The sequence below is a fragment of the Pleurodeles waltl genome, chromosome 11 (genome assembly GCF_031143425.1).
Source record: "Pleurodeles waltl isolate 20211129_DDA chromosome 11, aPleWal1.hap1.20221129, whole genome shotgun sequence".
Taxonomy (NCBI): Eukaryota; Metazoa; Chordata; class Amphibia; order Caudata; family Salamandridae; genus Pleurodeles; species Pleurodeles waltl.
This window is the reverse complement of record NC_090450.1, coordinates 352,074,393-352,102,345: the sequence shown is the minus strand read 5'-3', so window position 1 is coordinate 352,102,345 and position 27,953 is coordinate 352,074,393. Positions and strand designations below refer to the sequence as shown.

Below are 27,953 nucleotides of genomic sequence, written 5' to 3'. Positions count from 1 at the left end.
CTGGCCTAGGGAAACCCACAGCCCACCTCCACCACCCAGACACCTCCACTGCGCACAAAATCAGCAGAATGAGAGTGTACTCACCCCCTTGTGGCTGCAGTGATGCCCTCAAGCACCCATCCAACTCCGGGTACGCCACCGCTAGAATCCTGAACATCAGGGGGATCATGATGCGATGGGCACCCCTCCCACATTGGGAGGCCATCCCCAGCTGGGCCTCCACTGTCTTCTTGCTTCAGCGGCGAATGTCCTCCCATCTCTTACGGCAGTGGGTGCTCCTTCTGTGGTAGACCCCCAGGGTCCGGGCGTCCTTGGCGATGGCACACCAAATATATTTTTTCTGGTGGGCGCTGACCTACATGAATCGTACAGGGGGGAAAGAAAAGTTATTACCAAATGCACCGTCACAGTCATTGGCCCCCATCCCTACCCTTGCCATGATGTGCATGCACTCACCGTCGTTTCATGCACGCCTCAATCTCCCCCACCCCCATCTTTCATCCACCCCACTCCACACAGGCATAGCCCATACAGCATGCTCCCAGTGTATTTACCTGTTTGTCTGGAGGACTGTAGAGTAGTGTGAACTGGGGGAGGACCCCATCCACGAGTTTCTCCAACTCCTCCGATGTGAAGGCAGGGGCCCTTTCCCCAGATGCACGAGCCATTGTCTCTTCCAGACCGAGGTCACAGCAGCACTTGCAGTGTAGGTCCTCTCCTGTCGAAGATCAGGTATCGAGTGATTGAACAGATAGAAAATGGCAGTCACGTCTGCGGTGGTGCGTACCGTCACCGCCGGCGTACATCGTCATTGGCTCCTGGGACCCATAGGGTCCAATGTTAACCAATGCAGCATTGCGCCGCGGTCTTCGACCGCATACCGCAACAGTGTACAACACCAGCGCAGTTACCTCACATCCCATTGTCCCAATTTACAGGTCAGGCAGCCGCCATTTCAGGGGCCCACATGGATTAATTTTTCACTGCGTCACACATACCTAGGCCTTGCGTCAACACTCATACAGGCCAAATTGCAGATTATGATTCGTGTTCTGTGTAAGCTGTGGATACGTACCTCTGAGTTTGTTGACTCTGTGCCCGCTGTTGTCCTTCATAGGCACCGTCCGCTGGGACATGTGAGGAGATGGTGGCATCCTCCGGTGTACAGACCGCCGGTGGACCTGTCGACAATGGAGGAAAGACATGTGATCATCACCTACAGGCTTGACCGTGCCACAATCCTGGAACTGTGTGCCCAGCTGGAGCCAGACCTGATGTCAGCTATCCGCCATCCCACAGGAATCCCCCCTCAAGTGCAGGTGCTGTCAGTACTCCATTTCCTTGCAAGGGGGTCCTTTCAGACAACAGTGGCCATAGCATCAGGGATGTCCCAGCCTATGTTTTCCAACATGTTGTCCAGAGTGTTGTCTGCCCTAGGGAGCTACATCGTTTTCCCTCAGGTGGAGAATTTGTCTACAGTGAAAGGAGACGTCTATGCCCTGGGACATATCCATAACATCATAGGTGCCATTGATGGGACCCATGTGGCTTTGCTACCCCCCCCACAGGAGTGAACAGGCGTACAGAAACCGGAAGAGTTATCATTCCATGAATGTGCAGATGGTGTGTTTGGCCGACCAGTACATCTCCCATGTTAATGCCAAGTTCCCTGGCTCAGTGTATGATGCTTACATCCTGCGAAATAGCAGCATCCCTTATGTGATGGGGCAACTCCAGAGGCACCATGTGTGGCTATTAGGTGAGCACCTGGAAGCAAGTCAGTTGGAATGGTTGTCTGGGACTGGGGATATCCCTACAGGTTAGTGTGTGTCTAACAGTTGTCCCTCGTCATTTGCAGGTGACTCTAGTTACCCCAACCTGTCATGGCTACTGACCCCAGTGAGGAATCCCAGGACAAGAGCAGAGGAACGCTACAATGAGGCCCATGGGCGAACTCGGCGGATAATAGAGCGGACCTTCGGCCTCCTGAAGGCCAGGTTCAGGTGCCTCCATATAACAGGTGGATCCCTATTCTGCTCACCAAAGAAGGTGTGCCAGATCATCGTGGCCTGCTGTATGCTTCACAACTTAGCTTTGCGACAACAGGTGCCTTTTCTGCAGGAGGATGGTCCAGATGGTGGTGGTGTTGCAGCTGTGGAGCCTGTGCACAGTGAAGACGAGGAAGCAAAAGAAAAGGACATCGACAACAGGAACTCAGGGATCCTGCAATATTTCTAGTGAGACACAGGTAAGAATACAAACCTGCCTACTACATGTACTTTAACACTACTACCTCTCTACTGTCTGTCGTTTTCACCCAGTGTATGGTCAATGAGTTGTCACTTTCCCTTACGATTTCACAGATGTGTGTCCCACAGTGTGACATCTGCTTTGTTTCCTTATGGACTAGAGCTGTGTGACGTAGGTATGTTGACATTACATTTGCTATAGCATTTTTCCACTGTAATTGCTAATACTCTATTTCGAAATCACAGACTGACTTCAGATTGTTTTGTGCTTCAAGGGTGTTTATTTAAGTGTTCAATATTAGAGGGGGTTGTAAAATGATGAGGGGTGATGGTGGAGGAATGTCCATGGCAGAGTCCAGTCTATTAGTCTCACAGGTGCATTGCCCAAATGGGCATAGGAAGTGGAGCTAGGGCAGTTTGAGGATGGACAGGGTGACAAAGTGGGACAGAAAGATGACATTCAGGGTGGTCTCATTTCTTGGCGGGGTCTTGGCATCGTTCTCTGTCTTTGTCCTGGATCTCAGGGACCGTTTGCGGGGTGGTTCTCCCTCTGCAGGGGGTGGGGTGCTGGTCCTGTGACGGTGCCTCCTGTCCACTAGCGCTGGCGGAGGTGGAGGGCAGTTCATCGTCCAGGCTAGTATCAGGGGCCCCTTGTTGTGCCACAGTGTCCCTCCTGGTGTTGAGTACTTCCTTCAGCACCCCTACGATGGTGCCCAGGGTGGAATTGATGGATCTGAGTTCCTCCCTGAAGCCCAAAAACTGTTCCTCCTGCAGGCGCTGGGTCTCCTGAAACTTGGCCAGTACCGTTGCCATCGTCTCCTGGGAGTGGTGGTAGGCTCCAATGATGTTGGAGAGGGCCTCGTGGAGAGTGGGTTCCCTTGGCCTGTCCTCCCACTGTCGCACAGCAGCCCTCCCAGTTCCCCTGTGTTCCTGGGCCTCCGTCCCCTGGAACATGTGCTCACTACCACTGCCCCCAGGTCCCTGTTGTTGTTGGGGTGTTGGGTTAGTCTGGGTTCCCTGTAGTGGTGGACACACTGCTGATTGACGTGTCCTGGGACAGAGGTATGGGCCCACTGGGTGGGTGCTGTGCTGGTGTTTCTAGGGGGGGGGAGCTCTGTAGTGGCCTGTGACTGTGTGAGGGGAACCGACTGTCCCAAGGTCCCCGATGGGCCGGGCTGGTCATCTAGAGCTGCTTTCATCACTGTGGGCCTCTTCTGTTGGTGGTGTGGACATGTGTGGACCCTCCTGTCCGGTGACGTTGGGCAGGGATCCTGCAGGGGTATAAAAGGATGTTTATTACATCTGTGTGTGCCATGGTGTGCAATAGGTGGGTGACCGTGTACCCCAGTGTTTGCATTCCTGTGTGGGACCTTGTGTGATGGTGGTTTAGGGGGGTGTATGGGTATGTGCAGTGGCCATGCTTTGGTGATGGGTGTCCATGCTTTTTTGTTGCATGCAGGGCTTGGTGTTAGGATGTGTGGTTTGTGATGTTGGGACATTTGTGAGGAGTTGGAGTGATGGGGTGAGGGTGAGGGTGGGGGTATGTGATGCATGCAGGTAGGGTGGGTGATATAATAGTTAAGATTCGACTTACCAGAGTCCATTCCTCCATCTAATCCTGCGAGGCCCTCAGGATGCAGAATCACCAAGACCTGCTCCTCCCATGTTGTTAGTTGTAGGGGAGGAGGTGGGGGTTCGCCGCCAGTCCGCTGAACCGCAAGGTGGTGTCTTGAGACCACGGAACGCACCTTCCCCCGTAGGTCGTTCCACCTCTTCCTGATGTCATCCTGATTTCTTGGGTGCTGTCCCACTGCGTTAACCCTGTCCACTATTCTGCACCATAGCTCCATCTTCCTAGCTATGGAGGTGTGCTGCACATGTGATCCGAATAGCTGTTGCTCTACCCAGACGATTTCCTCCACCATGACCCTGAGCTCCTCCTCCGAGAACCTGGGGTGTCTTTGCCGTGCCATGGGGTGGTGTGGGTGATGTGTGGGGTTGTGTGTGTAGTGATAAGTGGGGTGATATTTAGTGGTGTGTTGTGTGAGGTGCGTGGAAGTTATGTGGGTGATGGTATTGTGTGCCTGTGGATGCTTGGTAGTTGTTTGTGGTGTCTCTCTCTGGCCTTCTCTCGGTAATTGTGGTCGTAGGGGTTTGTGGGTGATGTAGGTGTGTGTTTTATATTGTAATGGGTGTGTGGGAGTGGTGTGTGTATGTGTATCAGGTGTGTGTACTTTGAATTGTCCAATGTGGCTGTGTTTTGTAAAAGTGTGTATTTTGAGCGCGGCGGTGTGTACCGCCAATGGAATACCACGGTTAAAAGACCGCCGCGTGGATTCGTGTGTTGTGATAGTGTGGGCGTATTTCTGTTGGTGTGACGGTGGAGGTTTTGTTTTCGCCAGTTTATCACTGACCTTTGGTGTGGTGGACTTGTGTGGGTGTCTGAATTTTGGCGGATTCTGAGCTGTGGGTAATAATAGCTCTGGTGGATTTCCGCGGCGGTGTGTTGGCGGTCTTATGCACGGCGGTAAGTGGCTCATGTTGTAATGAGGGCCTTTGTGTTATCTCTCATCCAGCTTCTCCAACTTAGTGGGTCTGGTTGCTAAAAGGCTAGAGTATGATCTTCTAAACCTGTCATATGAAGCACTGGATGTGATCAATAAAACACCAAAGCGTTTTCTGGAAGATTTATTGTATGAAATTCTTCATTTCTAGTCAACATGAATGTTCAAGCCCTTTACAGTGGCTGTGAGGACCATTCTCTTGTAGGGAATTTCCATGTATATTCATAAGTGTTGAATAGTTCCCCCCCTGCCTACAGGGATCCCTGAGCACTTTCTCCAATGTCGTCTTAAGTGTTGATGTTCGTCTTTCTTCAGTAAGGCCTGCAATGTCACTTAAGAATGTTTTTGTGCAGGCTAAAGAATAGGCTACAGTGGCCAAAATTATTCATCTTGTTGATGCAAAAGGGAAATAGATCAAGGAGACATGCAGTTAAAAAGCATACGTAATTTGAAAAATAACAGAAAAAATCTTTCACAAACCCTTTTGCAATGTTAGGTAAGAATGAAGGAATGTAGGGCAGTGTAGCCCGTAGCCTGCCATTATAAAGGAAGTAAAAGGAGACCATGGGTGGTCATTATGAGTTTGGTGGACGAAAAAGGCCGTCCGCCGAATTCCTGCGGTCAGGTTACCGCCTGTGCAGTTCCCTTCCCGCGGGCCCCATTAAGAGTTTCCCACTGGGTCAGCAGGTGGAAACAGAGTTTCCACCCACTGGCCCAGCAGGAAACAGCCTATAACATTGACTCCGGCTCATAAAAGAGCCGGCGGCAATGCTGTAGTACGTAGGGTGCACCAGCACCCGTCACAATTTTCACTGTCTGCAAAGAAGACAGTGAAAATCACAACGGGGCTGACTAGGGGGGCCTCTCCACTGCCCATGCTAAGTGCATGGGCAACGGAGGGGCCCCCTGGGGCTCCCTGCACCCCATCTCGGCCAGCCTTTACATGGCGGGGCTACCCCCAAGTAATCACTGGCGGAGAGGGGACTTGTAATCCCCAGGGCAGCGCTGCTTGCAGCACTGCTGTGGCGGATTAAGACTGTCAGCCCCTCGGCGGTCTGACCTCCACTGTGGCTGTGGCAGTCTTAAGACCGCCAGTGTCGTAGTAAAGCCCTAGGTCTTTAAGAACCCTGGGACCTCCACTATCCCATCATGCCTAGTGAGAGGCAGTTACCCGAGTTCTTTTTTCCAGCTCCTGCTGACAGGACCTTGGAGCATTGAGCTCAACCTTTTTAGGTTTTTTCCTTTACAAATTGACTATAAATATCAGTGACAACAGCTTCACTCGATTACTTTTTCTTTCTCCGGTTGGTTTTTGTCTTTCTCTGACAGGAATTTAGGCATTTATGCTTGAAAAAATGCCTTCTTTTTTTGACAGATTTCTACGCTATGTCAGAAAAAACGCCAAAACAGACTCCCATGAGGTCTGTATCATCTGCTTGCGTTCCTCACACCTTCCCGCCTCCTGTAACCACTGCAAGACATTTTCCAGGCGCACCTTGTATGACAGGGAGAAGCTACACTTTCAAGGGAGAGCAGAAAGACGATGCCAGCATGAAGCCAGTGGGACCTCTGAGGGAGGGTAAGGTCATTCTCCCACTAGAGCTCTTCCCTCCTCCTCCAGGAGACATAGAAGGCCTGAGAGGCGTTTTTCAGGAAAAAATTGCTTTTGGTCCTGTTCTACGTCAAGGAGATCGTAGTGGAGAGGAGGTACGGCACAGACATGTTCATTGTCAAAGACTGGCTTGAAGTCGTACAAACATTTTCACTTGACATCAAGACACTGCATGACGTGTAGGAGTTCTGCTCATCGGCGCACGCCATCTAGGAGTGTATTGATGTTTATGGATGCTGGCTCACCATTGCCGCGAAGGAAACGTCATCATAAGAGATCGACGTTGAGGAGCCGATCAGTGTCGATGCCTAGTCGCCGAAGAGAGAGGTAGACATCAAAGTCTCCCTCGAAGTCTTGAAGGGAAAAATCTGCAAAAAGAAGGAGGATTTATTCTTCATCAGAGTCGCAGCATTCCATAAATATATCTGCATCGCTGGTAGTCATCCATTCATCTCCTCCTCTTACGCCCCCTCCTCAGCTGCCAAATCCAGTCCTTCTGGCACCTGTGCTTCCACCTGCTCCAGTGCCGCTTGTGCCTAGCACCGATCCAGCTCCCAATGAGCATGTTGAACATACTCAAGGCCGCACCATCAGTCCCATCATGGCCGTCATACATCTGGGCATTCTTCTACAAGATCGAGACATTCACATCACAGATCGCGCCAATGGTCGAGATTGCGATCTCACCAGCGATGGGGATACTTCCTCGTCCACCAGGGACTATTCACACACATTATCAGACTCTCCTCAGCCTTGTTCCTCACTGACAGACGATATAACAACCTTTCAGGAGGTTCTTGTTCGAAGTGCAGGTAGGTTTAATTCACCCATGGCTGTATCAGCACCGTCCACCTTGGTAATTTTTTCTTTATCAGTGTACAGCCTTGTGGCCTTTGCTCCAGCTAGTGCTGGGTTTTCTTGAAACTGTCATGGGCTTGTTTCTTACGCCAGCCATGGCCAAGTCAGCACATTCCAGGCTCCAGAAAAACTATTGTCCTCCGGACCAAGATCCTTTGTTTCTGCTCTCCGATCCTCCACCTAACTATGTAGTAATCCTGGCTGCCCACAAATCTCATGCCACATCTGCTTCTGTCACTTCTCTTCCGGACAAAGAAAGCATAAAATTGGATTTGATGGGCCACAAAGCATGTATTACTGTAGCTACATCTATGAAGGCGGCCAGTGCAACAGCCCTCTTGGGCAGGTATGATAGAGCCCTGTGGGACTCCATCCTCCATTTCTCTGACCACCTCCCAAGAGATCAAAGTGAGGATTTTCTGGAGATCATCCAAGAAGGTGTCATGTTCTCTAATCAGATCATTAGTGTGGCAGCAGATTCATCCTTACTCACAGCACACATTTACTGCCATGGAGTGTCGTTGAGAAGGCATGCCTGGCTCCGGCTAACATCGTTAAAATCAGATGCTCAGAACTTGCCATTCTCGGGCTCCACACTTTTCAGTCACATGCTGATCATGAAATAGCAAGGATAAAGACTTAGGTAGACACTTTGAAAGACGTAGGTTTTGAAAGATCCAAAGATCAACGCATATCCTTCTGATCTTTCCACCATTACTTTTCAGAATGGGCATTGTCTCAGGTTCACTGCCTCACCACTGTCTATTCCACTAAGGTCATCCACTTCTCATCTCAAGCTTTTAAAGGCAGAAGTCACCATCCTGTTACAAAAGAAGGCATAGGACCTGTTCCACTCAACCAGCGGGGAAAAGGTATTTACTCCAGGTACTGCCTCGTGCCTAAAATAGGCAGACAAGAGTTCAAACCCATTCTCAATCTCAAGCTTGCCAACAAATAGATTTGAAAGAAAAAGTTCAGAATGCTGGTCTTACACGAAATATACCCCCAGATTCACCAGGGAGACTGGCTTTTCTCTGTTGACCTGCACGATGCCTACTTTAATGTTCCCATCAAAAAGAAGTATCAGAAGTTCCTAAGGTTCGCGGTGGGTCAAGATCATGACCAAATCACCGTCCTTACGTTTGGTCTCAAGTCAGCACCACAACTTTCTCCAAGTGCATGGCTGTGGTGGCAGCACATCTATGAAAGCACCAAATCTTTGTCTACCCATATCTGGACGACTGGCTGATCAAGGCATCCACCTTTTTCAGAAGCCCAACTGCATTTCAAATGGACTTGCTATCTCATGTATCACTTTAGTCGTCATGTCAACTATCTCAAGTCCACAGCCACACCAGTCCAGAAGATGCACTACTTAGGAGCTACCATCGACACACTTCAAGGAAAGGTGTGTCTTTCGGAGGAACAATTCTTATCCGTACTCTAGAAGTGTTGCTCTCTCAAAAGAATGCATTGTCCAACATTGCGCACAATCTCCTGCCTTCTCGGCTCCATGGCCTCCAGCATCTTTCTTGCTCCCAGCGCTCACCTCCACTTGCAGCCTTTCCAGGAGTGCCTAGAGGACTAGTGGGACCTGCTATTGGGAAATTGGGAAGACAGGATCACTCTGTCCACCCACGCAATCAGATCTCTCAGCTGGTGGTGCTCTCCAAAGGATCTGCTACAAGGAATGCTTTTTTTCAACAGGCTCCAACACAGACCATTGTTGCAGATGCATCTCTCCTCGGTTGGGGAACCCATATGGATCACCAAAAGATACAAGGTTCATGGTCTCCAAGGGACACGACATACCACATCAATCTACTTGAACTCTGTGCAGTTCACCTAGCTCTCAAGGCATGCATTTCTACCGTCTTTCAACACCGACACCCTGCCACTTTAGATGGACAATACAACCACCATGTACTACCTGAACAATTAGGGGGGAACCAAATTCAGAGCCCTGTCACAAGGGGCACAGACGATGTGGCACAGGCTCATTGCCAGGAATTTGACCGTATTAGCAACTCCCCTTCCAGGCATTCAAAATGTCGGGGCAGATGCACTTAGCAGGGCTCTCAATGAAAGCCACGAGTGGGTATTGAACGAAGATGTCGCTCAAAATATTTTCAGCTTGTGGGGTACACCTTCTATCAACCTCTTCCCCACTGCGGAAAACAAATAATGCTGCAACTTCGCCGTCATGTTTTAATATTCTGAATCGTTGGGGAATGCCCTATGGATCTACTAGTCCAACAAATTTCTTTACGCTTTTCCACCAGTTCCCCTGATCCCTGCAGTCTTGCTCAAGCTTCCAACAACAGCCAGGATGATCCTCATCGCACCAGAGTGGCCGAGGCAATGTGGTTCCCGGACTATCTTCACTGGTCGCTCCGTCCACATCTCAGGCTGTCATGCAGGCCAGACCTCCTGACGAAATTTGGAGGCCAGATGAGACATCCCAACCTCTCCACCTTGAATTTAGCAGCATGGCTCCTGAGTTAGTACAGTATGGACACCTTAACCTACCACAAGACTGTATGCAGGTTCTGGAACAGACAAAGCAGTCTTCCACCTGGTCTACATATGCCTTCAAATGGAAGAGATTCTGCATCTGATGTTCTTCCAAGAATATGGATCCCACATCTTGCATTCTTCCATATGTGTTGCACCTTGATAAATCTGGCCTACAATTCTCTTCCATTAATGTGCACCTGGCAGCTCTCACTGTATAGAGGAAAAGTCTTTCACAAAGCGCTTTCTTTAAAATCCCAGTCATCAAAGATTTCCTAGAGGGGTCGAAAGAAAGTATTTTCTCCAATTACGTGCCTTTCTCCACTGTGGGAGCTTAATGTGGTCCTGTCACATCTCAAGCAACAACCTTTTGAGCACATACACAAAGCATCTCTCCAGCACCTCACTTGAAAAACTGATTTCCTTGTGGCAATTACATCAGCACGCAGGGTTAGCGAGATCCAGGCCCTCTGTGCTAACGAACCATACACAGTCTTCCACTCTTCCAAAGTAGTAATGAGGAAACATCCTAAACTCCTACCTAAGGTTATCTCTGATTTTCATGTGAACCGGCCTGTTTCTTTACCAATTTTCTTTCACAATCCATCTGCTCCTGCGGAGAGAACACTTAATTATCTGGATGTAAAGAGGGTTTTGAAATGTTACCTAGACAAAACCAAATCGATGTGCAGATCACAGCAACTGTTCATTATCTATGGTCCGGTTTGCAGTGGTCTGACCACCTCCAAGCAATCACCCTCCAGGTAGATTGTCTTGTGTATCCTGTTCTTTTACCAGCTAGCTAATAAAACCCTTGCTAGTAGACCAAAAGCACACTCGACCAGAGGCAAATCAGTCACAACTGCCTTAATGAGAAATATCTCCTTGGCAGATATTTGCAGATCAGCTACATAGAGTTCAGTCCACACGTTCGCTAAGCACTGTTGTCTTGATTCTGATGCAAGGACAGATGCTCAAGTAGGGCAGGCTTCCCTTAGAAATCTATTTGCTTGACTGCCTACCTCGTTATTGTTCTGTCTACGCCACTGCTTTCAACGGGGATGGGCCTGCTACTGTATTCAGTGCTTATGACTATACATGGAAATCCCCTTTCGAGAAAAGGTATAGTTTCTTACCTGTAACTCCAGTTCTCTTGTATGGGTATTTCCATGATAGTCATAAGCAACCCTCCCTCCTCCCCGGTGGAGTAGACAAAATAATATTGAGGCTCCTCTTTAAATCAGCTAATACTGCCTGCAAAAAGAACTGATGTAACTGCTTCTCACTAGACATGATGGGATAATGGAGGTCCCAGGGTTTTTAAAGACACAGGCGGTCATTCTGACCCTGGCGGTTGAAAACCGCCAGGGCAGAGTGCCGCGGAAGCACCGCCAACAGGCTGGCGGTGCTTCATGGGCAATTCTGACTGCGGCGGTAAAGCCGCGGTCAGAAAAGGGCAACCGGTGGTTTCCCGCCGGTTTACCCCTGCCCCAAAGAATCCTCCATGGCGGCGCTGCTCGCAGCACCGCCATGGGGATTCCGACCCCCTTCCCGCCATCCTGGTCCTGGCGGTAAAAACTGCCAGGAACAGGATGGCGGGAAAGGGTGTCGTGGGGCCCCTGGGGGCCCCTGCACTGCCCATGCCACAGGCATGGGCAGTGCAGGGGCCCCCTAACAGGGCCCCATAATGATTTTCAGTGTCTGCCTAGCAGACACTGAAAATCGCGACGGGTGCCACTGCACCCGTCGCACACCAGCAACTCTGCCGGCTCCATTCGGAGCCGGCTTCATCGTTGCTGGGGCTTTCCTGCTGGGCGGGCGGGCGGCCTTTTGGCGGTCGCCCGCCCGCCCAGCAGGAAAGTCAGAATGACCGCCGCGGTCATTTGACCGCGGTGCGGTCTTCTGGCGGTCTCCGCCCGGCGGGCGGCGCCCGCCACCCACCGGGGTCGGAATGACCCCCACAGTCTCCTTTTACTTACTTTATAATGGCAGCATATGGGCTACACTGCCCTGCACTCCTTCACCCTTATCTCACATTGCGCAAGGGTGTGTGAAAGATTTTTTCTATTATTTTTCAAATTACTCATGCTTTTTACTGCATGTCTCCTTGATCTATTTCCCTTTTGCATCAAAAAGATGAAGAATCTTGGCCACTGTAGCCTATTCTTTAGGCTGCATAATAACTTTCTTAAGTAACTATGCAGGCCTTCCTGAAAAAAGGCGAACATCAACACTTAAGAATACATATTGGAAAAAGTGCTCCGGAGTCCCCAGAGGCGGGCAGAACTATTCAACGCTCATGACTATCATTGAAATACCCCTACGAGAGAACTGGAGTTACAGATGAGAAACTATACCTTCCCATGGTTTGCAGCCTTATTTAAGTAAAAATCAGCTGTGCTGCATTGCAAGAGTGGGCATAAATTGTACAGCATCATACTTAGCAAGAGTTATGCACCAATATTGCCATTGGCCGTGAACACAGTATAAAAATACATTTATCTGAATTGAATCATTGGGCTACAGGGAGCTAATGCCACCTTGTGTGAGATCTGTACTGTAAGTATACCTTCCAATAGAAACTCAAAAGCAAGTAAGGTGCGTAAAATATATAATTTCGCTGCAGTTACACCTCATACATACTATGCAATATTCCGCTCCCCCTTGCTTGCGCCTTGTTACATTGGGTGTATTGAGTTCATGCAAAGCTAGATAATACTATTGTAATAGATCTGGCCTTGCATGGAACACTGTGGTGTTTCAAATATTCCTTCACTGTTACATCACACCATTGCCTTTACTGCAGGGTGGCTTAGTTCTCCACAATAGTGTCAATATTGCTTCAAAATATATTTTGTGAAAAATTCATGGAATTGGTAGTTTTTTTCACATAAGCACCCGTGCCAAAGTATATTAAATCTGGCCTTTGGTGAATTTTTTGTGTGCTGTGCTTGTTTATGGACTCCTGTCCGAACAGAAAAGCAGTGCTTTCGTAGATATGACATCGAAGAGTATTCACAATTACATTTTGCCAGGTACAGTGTCCAAGCTGAAAAGTAGGTATGAAGGATAATACGGTAGAAGGCAGAGATATCTACTTATCTTTTTGATTTTTTTAAATTTCATACTGTAATGTCGCACATGAATAAAATACCTGCCCTGCTTTCACACCAAGACAACCCACTTTTTGAAAGTTGATTCCAGGGTGGCCATTGCCATTCCGTCATTTTTATAGAACCTTTACTTCATGAAATCCTGGAGAATATTTGTTGACACCGCTAAGCGTTTAAGGGAGGTTGAGCGTCACTGTGGTTGGTTCTTGACTATGTGGCTCAAGTCTGTCAGTTTCAAGGAACATTTCATGCAATAATGCGACTCTTTGGGATAGTATAATTCTGTCATCAGATCCCCTGCCTCAGTTCCTGGTTCAAAAGTACCCTTACATGAAGATTAATTGGGTTGGGTGCACGAGAGCAGACAATGACTCAAATTCAACTTTCAAGCCTAGCACTTTGGGAAATAGGTGTTTACTGAAGGTCTGTGATCAAGCTGGAGAGAAAATGGCCCGAGAACACTGCCATTCAAGTTATCTCCTGTTGGGGTTGTTAGGTGGGTTGTTAGCTACATCACTTTGCATTTTGGTACATGTGGCTTTACTTATCAAGTTATAAATACAGGAGTCACAGTGCTAGAATGTAATGAGCTAAAAAAGAACGACTTGTTTAACACTCGCCTCCCCTTTAGGTTGGCTCAGATCAGTGTCTGTATCTTTATGCCTTTATATGGAAGCTGCTCACCTCTAAAATATATGTAAACCATAATGCTTACTGAAAAAAATTATTTTGTTTAGAAAGTGGAATTTATTTTTTCAAGTGCACAAATAAACCAGTACATGTAAGGTCTCAGAATAAAATATTTTACAATGCATGTTAATAGAACATATCAAATAAAATATTTTCAGTTTCAGACCAAATATTTACATAATTCGTTTCTGCATAAAGTAAAATAAAATACAGTATTTTCGGTGCCTGAAATATGTTTGCAAATAAAGTAATTTGGAGCAAACTCTCAATTAAAAAGAAAATAAAGGGTGTAAATATAAAAAAGCTAATTATTTTCATGAGTTACCCCTTTCTGAATATTACAGCCTTCTTTACGATGTACACGTTTTTAAGAAGGTAAGAAGGGCACCAGAGGGAACATTGACTGAAATGGCGTGGGTATTTGTGATGGTATTGTCGTAGTTTGTGTTCCAGTAGCCGACATTGATCCTAACATTGTTGTGGAGAGAATTTGCATTCTGGAGGGTCTCTTAACCAGAACAAGGTTAGTAGTGCTAAACAGGTTAGCTCTGGGTTCTGGAGAGTGGCAGAGGAAGTACCCATAAACGGCGTGGACTGGTACACAATGCCAGTGGGATATGGACTGCACCCATGTCCTTGGGTAACATCAAAAAGGCTGGATACACAATCACTAGGTGTAGTAGACCAATTCTTGAGGAACATTCAATGGTGTGGTATTCCTAAGGGGATGTGAACTGGATTGATGTTCTTAAGTGGGTGTGGTTTGGAGTTCAGTTCTCGAGGAACAGGGAGTGGACTGTCTTGAGTGCCTTATTGGTTGTGACTAGGTGGGGGGATTCAAGGGGCAGGTCTGAGCTGTGGTTATCACAGTAGCATGGGCCAGGCCTGCATTCTAGGAGTGTGGACTGAGTTGGGGAATCTCAGAGAGCGTGGACCAGGATAGCTTTCCAGATCGGTTTTCGGCCTGGCCCAGGTGCTAGTCAATATGTAGACTGTGCCTAGAATGAATTCCATAGGTGATGTGATCTTTTCAAAGGGGCTAAATCACTATGCATACCAATAATGGACTGTTCAAAAAGTGATGTAGAAGAGACTTTAGTTGGAATACTAGTTCTTATTAGAGGACACGAACACAGGCCAGCAGTGGCTACTAATTCTGGTTGACCTCAAACACCAGTGCTCACATCTGAGAAGGCAGATTCCTTCTACAATTTATTGCATTTTGGATAACAAAGGGCTACTGAGAAACAGACTTGGAATGAATGATTGAATTTAATTTAAATAAATACACACACAACTCCATGTTAATAAATCATTACCCATTCATATACTGCATATATCTTTTACCTGACATACAGAAGATGAGTTAGTTAGTGATATTCTAAGTGCACTCTTGACAAACACAAGCAGGCACTGTTGAAAAATGGTACTCTCTGAAGGGTCACCCCAAACATTTTGCCTTCCTCCTCCTTTTTTCTGACCTCATTTTTGTTGACCTTAGAACTCTGTGAACGTTACCACTGCTAACTAGTTCTAACGTGCTGGTGTGCTCTCCTTAAAATGTGGTAACATTGGCTTATCCCCAATTGGTATGTTTAATTTATTTATAAGTCCCTATTAAAGTGCACTTCATGTGCCCGTGGTTTGTAAATTAAATGCTACTAGTGAGCCTGCACCACTGATTGTGCCACCCACTTAAGAAGCCCTTTAAACATGTCTCAGGCCTGCCACTGTAGAGAGTGTGTATGCTGCCACTTCAACTTGGCTTTTACAGCCTTTGAAAAGCCTTAGACTTCCCTTTATTACAGGTCACCTCTAAGGGAGGGCCCTAGGAAGCCCATAGGGCAGAGTGATGTGTATGTAAAAAGGTAAGGCACATCCTTTTAAGTTTTGCATGTCCTGATACTGAAAAACACCTATATTCCTTTTTCACTGTGAGGCCTGCTCCTCTCATAGGTTAACATTGGGAATTCTTTAATACACCTTTAAGCTGTAATTCCCCATTAGAAAGAATTAATTGTGTCATGTTTCATATCTTTGGAATGGTAGTGATAAATCCTCTTTACTGGTAAAGTCTGATTGAACATTACAGTTTTAGAAATGCCGCTTATAGAAAGTGGACATTTCTCTGCTCTTATATCTCTGTGTGCCTGCAGTCTGTCTCCAGTACATGTCTGGGCTGGGTGAAAGCTATACTTTATGCATTCCCTCAAGATAGCCACAAACACAGGAAGGTTAGGTGTGTCTGAGTGCTCATCTGCAGTCTGATGGTTCTTCCTGAGCAGGAAGGGTGGGAGGTGCTGACACTTTCACCTAAATAGGCAGTATCTGTTCCCACACAAAGTACTGATTACCCCTTACTGATAGTCTGGAGCCAGGGCTAAGGAGGAAAGGATACTTGTGCACTTCAAAGACACTTCTGGACCTACATCTGGACTCTGTCGGAAGAACTACTGTCCTGCAGCAAGGACTGTTACTCAGCTGGACTTCTGACCTGGAAGGACTGCATTTTCTGCTATGCTGGTCTGCTGCCTATTGCTCTCTGACCCTGCTGAGGGAGAGCTGGACTCTGCTTTGCAACTCAAAGTGATCTTCAAGGGCTTGTTGGTTTGCCTCCTGTTCCTAGAGACTCAGGGATATCAAAGTTGCTACCCCTGCCCCTGTGCCTGGTTCACAGGAAGTGGACCCAGATATTTGCACCAGTGAAATTGACACTTCCTGTTGGAAGCAGAAACTGATGCATTGACCCTGTTGCAGGAGTAAAATCAACACATCACACTTGGGGCCCGAGCAGCATCTCCACAACTGCTGTGTCAACCTACGCGTCCCCTGCCTTTTGAAAGCGGCACCGGGTGCATGGGCACCAACACTGCACTGAAATCACTGCATTGCTGTCATCGCTGAAGGACGATCGATGCACCTCTTCAACAGCATGGAGAAACCTGGCTCATCAGCTTCAGAATTAACGCATTGCGGCTTTGATGCTCATCTTCCAAAACCAACACATCCTCAACGCATGAGAAAAGCAACACTTCCCTCTACTGCGGGAGTGATAGTGACACATCTACTGATGCATCAACCCCACATCTCGTGTTCGCGCCCAGGATCAAGGTACTCCATTCCCCAGGTCTGTGTGGCAATCCTTACCTGGCCCGCACTCCATCGCGGTCGGCTTGAACTGTTGACTTTGCCCCGGTCCAGTGCGACCTAAGGTAGCCCCTAAAGCACTATTGCTTCTAAGTGTAATTTTTACACTTGCTCTTCTAAAATTCATTACTTGACTTCTACTCATTGGATTTTTGTCATTTTGGTCTTGATTTATTAATACAATTATTGTCTATTTTTATACACCTGTGTGGAGTCTTTCTGTGGTGTTTTCAGTGTGTTACTGTGTGTGTGTGTGTTGCACAAATCCTTTACACATTGCCTTTTTAGATAAGCCGGACTGCTCTGTGCCAAGCTACCAGAGAGTGAGGACAGGTTATATTTTTAGTGTGTATCTGACTTACCCTGACTAGACTGGTGGTCCCTACTGTGCCTGGGTGATTACCCTTGCCAACTAATGACCCCATTTCTAACAGGCCCCCTGGGGCTCCTCTGACAAAAATTTTACTGGAGGTATCTGCCTTTGTGGGGTCAGCCACTTAGAGCGCAAACGGATGATGGAATCACAATAGCACCCCTATGTATACATATTTTGTGACATCACAGATTATACTGAACAAAAGGGACCACAGACATTTGGAGTGGGGCTCAATATATGTTCAAAAACTTGCAGAATCAAAGCTCAGGTTGAAAAATATTGGGAAACCAATTTCTTTCTGTCCCATAGGCTAAATTTAATGTATTACAAGATAAATAGTTTACCCACTGAGGAAATTTCATCTGTTGGGAGATAAAACTCCTAGGGCCTGTTTCAATAAAGGTAATCTTACACTTTAGTGTACGTTTACTACTTTTCAGTTTTGACTACATGCTGAGTTTTACAACTCCGCACTCCTAATACTTATGTGTTTAGGGTTCTGCGCCCCAGGAGACCCCACATTTGGGGCAGAGAAGTCCGCACACATAGGTATAAGGAGTGCGAAGTCATAAAACTCTGCACATAGTTTGTGAATACCGAAAAGTAGTAAACGTACACAAAAATGTGTGTTTACCTTTGTGAATCACTCCCCAAGACACTAAAGTGTGGGTAAGTAAACATTATTTTGGAGACCCTAGTGTACTGAGAGTGGAATTTGTTTTCCAAGCAGTATTCATTAGTGTATTGGTAGATAAAATCTGTTTGTAGAGATTAGAATATTTCTTTATTTTGGGTAGATTTCTAATATTAGAAGTTGAGCCTTTTATTGTTGGAGATGCTGATTTAAATAGAAATGAACCCTTTCTTCTCAGAGACATGCAAGTGGTAAATCTTGAATTCATGTTCACTCAGTTCATTTGATTTGACAGTACATCCTGTTTCCTTTAAGCTGTGGGGCAAATACTGCTTTTAGGATGTTTAGCTGGAGTAGAATCCAACATTAGTTTAGTGTTCAGTCTTTCTTCAATTTTCATTAATTGTATTTTTGCCCTGTAGAAGTTGACAGCTGTGATTCGAGTCCCTGCCAACATGGAGGAGAATGTGAGAACTATGAAGGCTCTTACCTTTGCGTCTGTCCCGTAGGATTCTTCGGCTACAATTGTGAGATAGGTGAGAATTTTAACATAACAATAATAATAATGATGCATAAAAAAATCCAAATATGCCTTCAGACTATAGAAACTCTGCTTCTGATTAATACAAAGCCAAAACCTAAAATAAATACCCTCCTTTACAACTACACCAAACTGAGGCACACCCTACACTAAACAAACGCTTAACCTATGGCCAGAGGACATTACATTTGTGTAACGGTACATTAAACGAATATGCCAATAACAATTGGTAATAAATTAGAACCTAATCTAATTAGTATGCAATTTACACCCAAAGTATGCACCTAAATATACACACAGTGCATAGGAGAGCAGCACTCCACTGGCCTGCAGGATATTGCAAAATATATGTTGAAGCACAGTGGTCTAAATGTGTTAGGCCCACCATATACGGATTATATAGTCAGACACCCACAACGCAAACATGCGAGGCAGGTTAGATGACAATACTCATGAACAGGCCAATATAAAAAGCCACATGAAACTTTCCTATGTAAAGAGGTACAAAACGCCTACACACCTTAGAAAATATGCCATAGGAATTGCCTTCCTCCAAGAGACATTTCAACAGATGTAGAAGAGGCTAAATTCAGGAGAAAAAGCAGAGGACAATTGTATTACCTACATACTGTTCTTATGTAAGAGGAGTGTGGATATGGATGGCAGTTGGGTCCTCTTTGAGCACAGGTATTCCAACGCTGGTATAGAGGGTAGACATATACTGATCCATGACTTTCTGAGTGGGTTAGAAATATGCCTTCTACACTAATACACTACTAACACAGATGACAAGACTTACTCCTGGTTGCTGCTTGACCTGCACCTCCCAACGTAGATATATTCCCATGGTCTGTTCAGAAGACTTTAATTGTTTATTAGAAACCTAGGCAGACACCCTACAAGGCTCCACACGAAGCCAGCAATGACCTGCACACTGTTTGAAGTAATGGATAAGACTGCATTGATTTCTGGAGAATGATACACACAGCTCAAGGAGAATACTCATGCTACTAAGTGACCATCACATTTACAGGAGGCCGGATGGAATTTTAATATCTCAGTAACAAATGCAGACTACTCAATACCCAGATGGGTTTCTCTTGGACTGCTTGCCACTTCTCATAGAGTATGATAAAGATTGACAGGCAAATAGAATATCCACCTAGAGATTAAACACAAAGGACATGAAAGACTCAATATTCATCACTGAAATATGACAGGCCTTCTAAACTTTTCTAGAAAAAAACTGGAACACAACTGGGGAATGATGACCGCTAGGTCCAATTCGTGGGAGGCTTTAAACGCTGTAACAAGTAATGAGTGCATAAGTAAGAAATGCTGAAGGAAGAGAAGCCTATAATATAACCTAAAATACCAGGAAGGGAAGTTAGCTGCATTACCGAAAGGGGAGTTTTGAGGTCCACAGCCCAAAAGAAATACTAATGGCTCAAAGGGCAGTGAAGAAAACCAGGGATGACCTAGACAAGTTCACCCTTCCAGATTACAAAACTACATAGGGAGGGAGACAAATCGGGGAGACCTCTGGCATGGTTACTTAAAAAAGGGAGACACACTTCCTTGGTGCTGGCCTTAAAGAAACCTGGTAGCACAAAGATAGTTAAGCAGGATAGCTTCAACAAGGTGCTTGCCCAATATCTGGAAAACCTCTATAAAACACCACTGCAGATGTGTTAGCTGACAGTCCTTTAGGTATGTCAAATTACCAAGACTTGCCCCAGAACACAGAACTGAGCTAGAATTGGACTTCGAAAAAGAGGAACTTATTGCAGCCATACACAAGTTACCCCCAAAAAACCCAGAAGCAGATGGCTTCCCATGTGAGTTTTATCATTCCTTTATTGCTCAGCTTCCTTCTAGACTCCTGCAAATGTACAAGGAGGCTAAACACAAAGGGTGAATGCTGGAAACTATGATGGAGGCCATAATAGTCATGGCACTGAAGCCAAAGACACAACAGCACTGAGTCCATACAGGCTAGAATCTGTGCTAAGCATAGATACTAAAATACTATCTTAACTTCTGGCAAATAGATTGTGGAGGATTATCAGGACCCTAGTGTCTGACACGCTAAACTGGGACAATATGTTCAAGGTTCTCACCAGGATGGGCTTTGAACCAAACTACTTGCATTGGGTAAGACTGCTATATCAGAAACCTATGACGCAAATTAGATCTGGGCACCTGATATTGGACAACTAGCTCACACAGAGTGGCTTAAAAATTATATGATCACACTACTTTGGTGTAAGAGGGGTGAGGACAAAATACATCTAAAACTAGACGATGCAGAAAATCTCTTTGGATCTGAGTCACCTGATAAATATAAGGATACATTTATTTACATCCTTTTATGCATGCTTTGGCATGTGGTTTCCAGGCAAAGGTGCAGGGAGATTATCCATACCCTTGCCGTGAGAGATGCATGCTAAAAAGTCACATGAATACATCCTGCAGTCATGCTCTCAAGAGAGGAAGGGAAAACTTTCTCTGATAAACATTCATACCAGTGATCACATAGTGCACAACACATTGATAAATATATTGAAAACACACATGTTGAGGGTACATATCTAGTTTTTTGTGTCTCAAAAAATGTCATGTCTGTATCAATTAATCGTTCTTACCCTCAAAGGTGTCTCTAATCACCTTATATGGGCTGGTGCGACACGTCCCTGTAGTCACACTCTGAGCTGTAAATCTGAGTTGGTTAGCATTGCTCATTCTCGCCTACCCTTATGGTTCTCAAATGCACTGAAAAGACACAAAAGTTATAGAAGGAACCGTTCTCCTCACCACTCCAAGAGTTGTGTGTCACTGGTGACCTATGCTTCCACCAAATGTGCATGTGATGGTAACAAGTGGGCGTGGAGCCGGTGTACGTAAAGAAGGACCATTCTTCCTCCATGCCCGGTGTTATAGGTAGGGCCACGTACACGTCGGGGTGATGATGCGCAAGCGTCATGCTGCCCTTCAGGACACTGGGAAATGTAGTTCCTGATCACTCGGTGTCCCCGCGAGTGCAGGAACGCATGCAACGGCTTGCTGCGGGGATCCACCCGTTCTTTTTATTTTATATTAGGTGGCAAATCGGTATAAAATCCCCATGGGGAGTTTTTGTGTCTATTTCCTGTTTTAAATGGTAAAAGGGGCTTGTGTGCCCCAGTGTTAAAACATTGTGACAGTGGGCAAGGTTAATGTTACCCTGGTCAAATTGAGATTGGAGGGCTCGAGTTGCTGAGTGTAAAAATATTCATACAATAATCAAGGTAAATATCATGTTATTCCCTGGGTTCCTGTAACTGACATTTATTTCATGGCAGAAAAATTCCCATTCGATAATTATTCAGTCACAAACCTACTTGCATAGATATCAGTTAATGTTGAGTGTATTAATCCAGTTTCATGGGATATCATCGTTCAAGCCTTGCTTATGTGTATTCAGTCTATAGACCCATCTTTGTTCCTGAGTTGTAAGGGTCTTGATAATGTCCTGGGTCATATCGATCTTTTCTACTACTGTCCATTGCATTTGCTTTTCATTGTGGCCGCTGGACAAGAAATGATTGGTCATGCAGGTTGCATTTCTGCGGCACCTGATGGTGCTGCAATGTTTTATTATCCTTAGCTGGACTTTCCTTGTGGTCCTCCCAATATATTTTAGGGTACATGGGCAGGTGATCTTGTAAATTACATAGTTAGAGTTACAGTTTGTGGGATTTATTTGTTCACAAGGAAAACCGAGGCCTATGTCTAGGCTCTTGGTATGTGCCGTGAGGGGACATACTGTGCATTGACCATAGGGAAAGTGTCCGTGACTGGTGGGGAGTTCCAAAGCCTGTTCTGCTCTCCTGCTCTATTATTTCTTGATCTGGTGTGTACCAGTATGTTCCTCAGATTTGTGTTCTTTTTTAAAGGAAAAGAGGGGTCTCTCCAGTGTGAAATTGTTGCTGTTGAGGATGCCCCAATATTTGTTAATGATCTTTTTCATTCTGTTGGAAGTGTAGGGTATGTAGTTGAGCATGCCACCTGTGTACTGTCCTCCCTTCCTTTCTCTGTTAGGTGATCGTCCCTATTACTTTATCAGGCTTGTTTTTCCACCTTCTGTATCACATGTGTGGGATAGTTTCTCTCCTTTAATTGCTCATTCTAGATTTTTTTTGCCTCTGACTTGACATCCTTGAGGTCTAAACAATTCCTTCTAATGAGCAGGAATCCTCTGACCAGAATGTTCTCACTTAGTGCTTGTTTTAGAATCTAATTTCTTGAGTTTACTCAGTCTAGGAATGCCTTAGCTCTTTCTGATGTCCCCTCCTAAATTATACAAATGCCATCTATGTATTGACGCCAATGTTTGATCTCTCTGTGGAACAGTTTATTTTTCCAAATGTGGTTCATTTTGAAGGTGTGGACATAGAGGCTTGCTATACTACGAGTGAAGGTGCTTCCCATTGAAGTACCTCGACTCTGCTTACATAAAGTGCCTTCAAATTCAAAGTAATTCTTTTTTAGGATGTTGCAAAGTCATCCTACAGGATCTTCAAATTTATGAATTGTAATACCAGACGTGGTATACTGCATAATATGTATTTGTAAACTTATATATGTGGGCAGTACAACTAGGACCTTTAAAGAAAGAATTCAGAAGTACATTAGGACCATTAGTCATAACAATATGGACTATCCTTTCGCAGCCCACTATAACTCCATGCATGGGCAGAGGGAATTTTTAGGGATTTCGGTTCATGGCATTGATACATTGGGTGCCTGTCCACCCGGTGGTCATAGTACACTAATGTTGAGGCGTATAGAGAGCAATTGGATTCTGAAATTAAGAGCTGTGGAGGAGGGGCTAAATACTGAAAAGGATTTACATGCATTTCTATAATGCCTGCATATCACATGCATCAATATATGCACTATATTTATATTTACTTGTTAGTTTTCTACATTCTAAAAAAACAGTGGTTGATTACATATAGAAAACGTTTCCAGTACAGATTTGATACAATGTTTGATAATATATAACATTCTAGGAATGTTCCTTAGACTGCTTCTACTCCTTTTATAGTATTTTCCATTATGTAAGCTCAATGTAACTAAGGCTATTGTTACATGATGGTCATTTACCCAAGGGTGATTCAACATATTTGCAGGCTCTTAAAAAATGCATTTATAATTTCTGTTGTAATATGGATTGTGTGTGCCTGATTTTGTATTAACTCTATTTCAAATGTCTATTGTTTTTCTATGCAAAGTGATTGGTTGTTTATTAAATGACACCACATTCAGGATATTTTGTGGCTGCATATTTTGCATGTTCTCTTTCACTTACGCGTTCTATTATTTATTTGCAACTCACCGGTCTCTTCAAATCTTGTTTGAACTCCAGTGTCGCTGTGACAATATATTACATTTATCCTCGTTCTTCCATATAGACCCGGCATTTCCAGTCCTCTTTCTATGACTATTACTTTTTTTCATAAATAGGACAAAATGGCGGCACTCGTATAGCCGCAGTACTCTGTGCATCATGGTCATGATTTCCGAACGGTAAGACGTTTTATGGGTTTATTTCGCCAGTTGGGGCGGTGTCTCTGCTCTCGACCGTTCGTTATGAGGCGTAGAGGATGTGTAAGGCGATTTTTACACGTATCTGCCTTCGATTGTCTAACAGCTTGTATGTACAATTCGTACTGTTGCTTATATATATTTTTTAGAGCACGATAAGAGGACGAGTCTTGACAGCTCTTGACTGTGCGCTCATTACTTGGAAGTACGCTATTTACACACATATGCTGACAAACGTTTAACACTGCTTATATACAATTTGGGCAGTTACTGATATTCTGGAGATCCCAATAGGATAATGTATTGTCAACACCACTGTTATTTAATGTCTGATCGACTACATAGATACATATCATTTTCATTTGAGCTGTATTGGCTAGTCCATTACTTTCAGGGCGATTCCATGTTATATTATTGGTCAACTTTCCGATTTTGTTGTATGATATTGGCATAAACGATATTCTAGGACCCATGTGGTCCTATATATATATATATATATATATATGTGTGTGTTTTTTTTTCAGCTATATGCCCCCCTGACGTATTGTTGATTATTATTTTCTATTATTTTTTGCATTATCTTTTGCGATGGTGGCATTAGGGCATCTACTTCATTTCTTTGTACTGCATCTAAATCATGTCTTGTGTCCTCGTCATATAAGGAAACTATTGCATTCCTTGTATTATTACTTAATATCCTCTGTAATAGGTGTATTAGGATATGTGCTTTGCAGTTTACTCTCTTCTCTCTGCACTGCATCATAAACACATTTGTGTCCTCATATTATATTGAGATGTTTCTTATGTCTGTATTATTACTGCTCCTTGCCATCATTGTGGTTTTTTTTCTTTGTCCACTTAGGCTTATCATGGTCGTGCTTATTGGCTATAGCACATAATTTATTTATATGGATTTGACCATCCTATTTGCAAGATCTTTGTTCGCTCAGGAACCGATGTACCCGATGTGAAATTTTGGTGATATTGTGATATAACTAGTCTCGGGTATGTTATATTCCTCCCGCTTATTTTTTGCTTTACACTTTTTGTGTCTATGTAGGGGGTTTCTTTTTTGAGGTGTTGCACATTTTGCATGCTGGATCAGTCACTGGACACTATTTGTAGATGGTTGCTGGTTATGGAACCGGTATTGGACTCAGCCAGTCTAGATATTTCTAATTTCTGACTTAATTCACCTGTGACTACATCCACTGTTTGGTTATTTTTCAATGCACACGGGTTACATTTTATGCAGCATGCCTGTTACAGGTCTCTGCATTGGGTGATTTGTGTGAAGTGGATTCCCTGTTTATTGCCTGTGAGATCTGATTATGGATATTTAAATTGTTTTTCTTGTATGTACATCCCACAGCCTTGAAAAAGTCTTATTGATGAAACACGTGTTGGCTGTTGTATCTCTGAACTCAACATGGCTGTTACTTCTCTGAATTATTTTGATGAATAAAATACTATATACCATATACTCACGTTGTATTGGAACTCTGACTGCTACAACAAGAAGGAATGGACTTTTCTGTTGTGCCTTGGTATATAACAATATTGAATGTGAAGCTGTTGTTTGAATTTTCAGCTGACACAACTGCACCCGAAGTGGTTGGGTGCTTACCAGTTTGGCACCCTCAAGAGTACTTTTTGAAACACACGGACATTGCTTTCTTTATTACAATATTCCTATGTATAGGAGGTGCAAACCTTATGCAGAGCCACTTTGTTTTGTATTCATCATTTTGCCCTGCTCACCCTCATTTTTTTCTGACTGGTACTGATGGTAACAGACTCTGACTGTGCCATGGGCCCTGCTAGCCAGGCCCTAGCAGTGCCATATCAAAACAAACACATGTAGTAGAGTACACACAGTGCTATGGTACACTTACAATTGGCCTGACAGACCCTGTAAGTCCATAGTAGCTAACAGGGCAAGGGAGTACAATCTGCCTGTAAGTCCCTTGTATATAATATGGCATGGAGACTAGACGCCCAGCAGAATTTCTGCACTTGCTTATATGCAGTGCTGTAGTCTTTTTGCCCTTTTAAAGGCTGGTCTGCCTTGCAGCCTGTCTTAAAAAGTCAAATTCTTAACATTAGCATGACAGTCCCTATCAGTCCATAGTAGATAACAGGGCAGGGGGTGCCAACTACCTATAAGACCCCAGTAGATAATAGGGCATGGAAGTTAGAGTCCCAACAGATTTGCTCCCCTTTGCATGTAGGCACTGCTGGATGTGTTCTGTGATTTCTGAATGCAGCCTGACTATGCAGACTGCATTTAAATGGCGATGATGTCCCAATGCGACTTTGGTGCTATTACCACTTTAAAAGTGATAATCTACATTATTTTTACATACTTGGTACCTCCAGGGTCTCCCCTATGTGTCCTAGGGGTAGGGGTTCATGTAACTATAAGCAGAGTCCTTATAAAATATGTTTTATAAACCTCTGTGAGGGAAAACTGATAATTTAATTTTTCTCCCATTGCAGATACTGGGCTCCATAGGCTAACATTGCAGTATTGTATTTGATTGTAAATATTGTTAGGAAAGGCATAGAAATGTAATTCCAGGACTTAAAAGATTTGTTTTGATAAATCCAGCAATTGCCATTGGTAAATTTATCATAATAATAATAATATCAGGATTAGCAAGGCTGCATTGATTAGGTGATAAGTGGCTGTCCAGGGGAGAGGCTATCTGATGAAGGGAGCTTTGTAGCTGAACAGGAATGCCAGAGCAGGGGAGGGGTAATAAACCATCCAGCCTCAAAGAAGAGCAGGACAGGCAGGGTGTGCCAGGCCATTTACCCCGTATCCCGTGCACCTCAGCCAGATACCAGGTTTAAGGAAGGAATTTGCAGATGTCATGAGGAGGATAGCTATGGAAATGAACCACATTGGTTTAGTTAGCTCTCACTGCTCTGCTGAAATTTCAGCCATCATAGATTTCAAGAGAATGGTACTTTCTGGGACAGGAATATGCCGTACTTTGGAGGAAGTGGTCATGCATTGGGTGTCACCCTGCATTCTATTGGTCAGGGGTGCCTCCCTTCCTGATGCCCAGGAGCTGTGAATAAATATGCGAGAGGTGCATAGCCTCAGTTCTGCTGCCTGAAACTACCAGAGAAAGAAGGACTGTCCTGTTGGAATATGGATCTGCACCCTTGGCCTGCACTTCTGAGTGAACTGTGCCTGCTGCACAATCTGGTACTACAGCCCTGGGGACTGTGTCTTGCTTCAAGAAGGACTAAGGAGTGGACTCCTTGCAGCTACAGGTTAACAGAGCTTCACCTGGATCATCTCCAGCAAGAGTCCCCAGCCTGGAGTGCATCCAAAGGGACTTTTAAGGATTTGGCCAGGTGCATTCTGGGTATCGTGGTTCCAACCTTCCAAGGACCATCCAGGAGATTCCATACCCTTGGAGTGGTGTTTTGGACCCTTTGAACCTGCAAAGAGGACTTCAGGAAACATCTCCTGATGTTTTGAGAAGTTTGGAGGACTTTTGTGAAAAAGCTCCAGGAGATGACTGACTCAACCCAGGAAGTCAAGCCGGCGAACCCTCACAGCGACCCATTGTGGATTTCAAGTTCGTCCTGTTGAAAAGCTCCAGAGGTCCAACTTCCAGAATTTGACTGGGAGCTCCCTTGAAGTCAAGACGGCGAACCCTCATCGAATTCGGCCTGGTGAAGAGCAGCAAGGCCCTCGTAAGAAAAAGCTCCATAAGCGTTTCTAAGTGTGAAAGTAACATTTTGACCGAGGCCTCCTGCTTAGTGTATCCGACCAGGGCTCCTTTGAGGTCAACCTCAAACTTTGATTTTGTCCCTGTCTACCACAACGAGATGTCCCAATTTGGTGCTTTATGTCTCTAAGCACTAGAAAGTGTTTTTTTTTTTAATGTATATGTCCAGTTCCCTACATTGGATTTTTGTCATTTTGGTGTCTACCTACTAATAAAAATAAAACCTCTGTTTATGAATTGGTGTGGGATTTTTGTGTGTTGTGTCTCACTTATTTACTGTATTGGTGTTTTTGAATGCTTTTCACTTGTTTCTCCTA

At 44.9% G+C, this 27,953-nt stretch overlaps 1 protein-coding gene across 1 annotated transcript in view; it reads left to right on the top strand.

The window, feature by feature from the left end:
• SNED1 (sushi, nidogen and EGF like domains 1) overlaps nucleotides 1–27,953 on the top strand; it is a 2,603,997-nt gene that overhangs the window by 1,444,444 nt on the left and 1,131,600 nt on the right. The window contains exon 18 of the mRNA XM_069213662.1: nucleotides 18,180–18,293. Within this exon, the coding sequence (XP_069069763.1) occupies nucleotides 18,180–18,293 (114 nt within the window). The remainder of the gene's footprint in view (nucleotides 1–18,179; nucleotides 18,294–27,953) is intronic.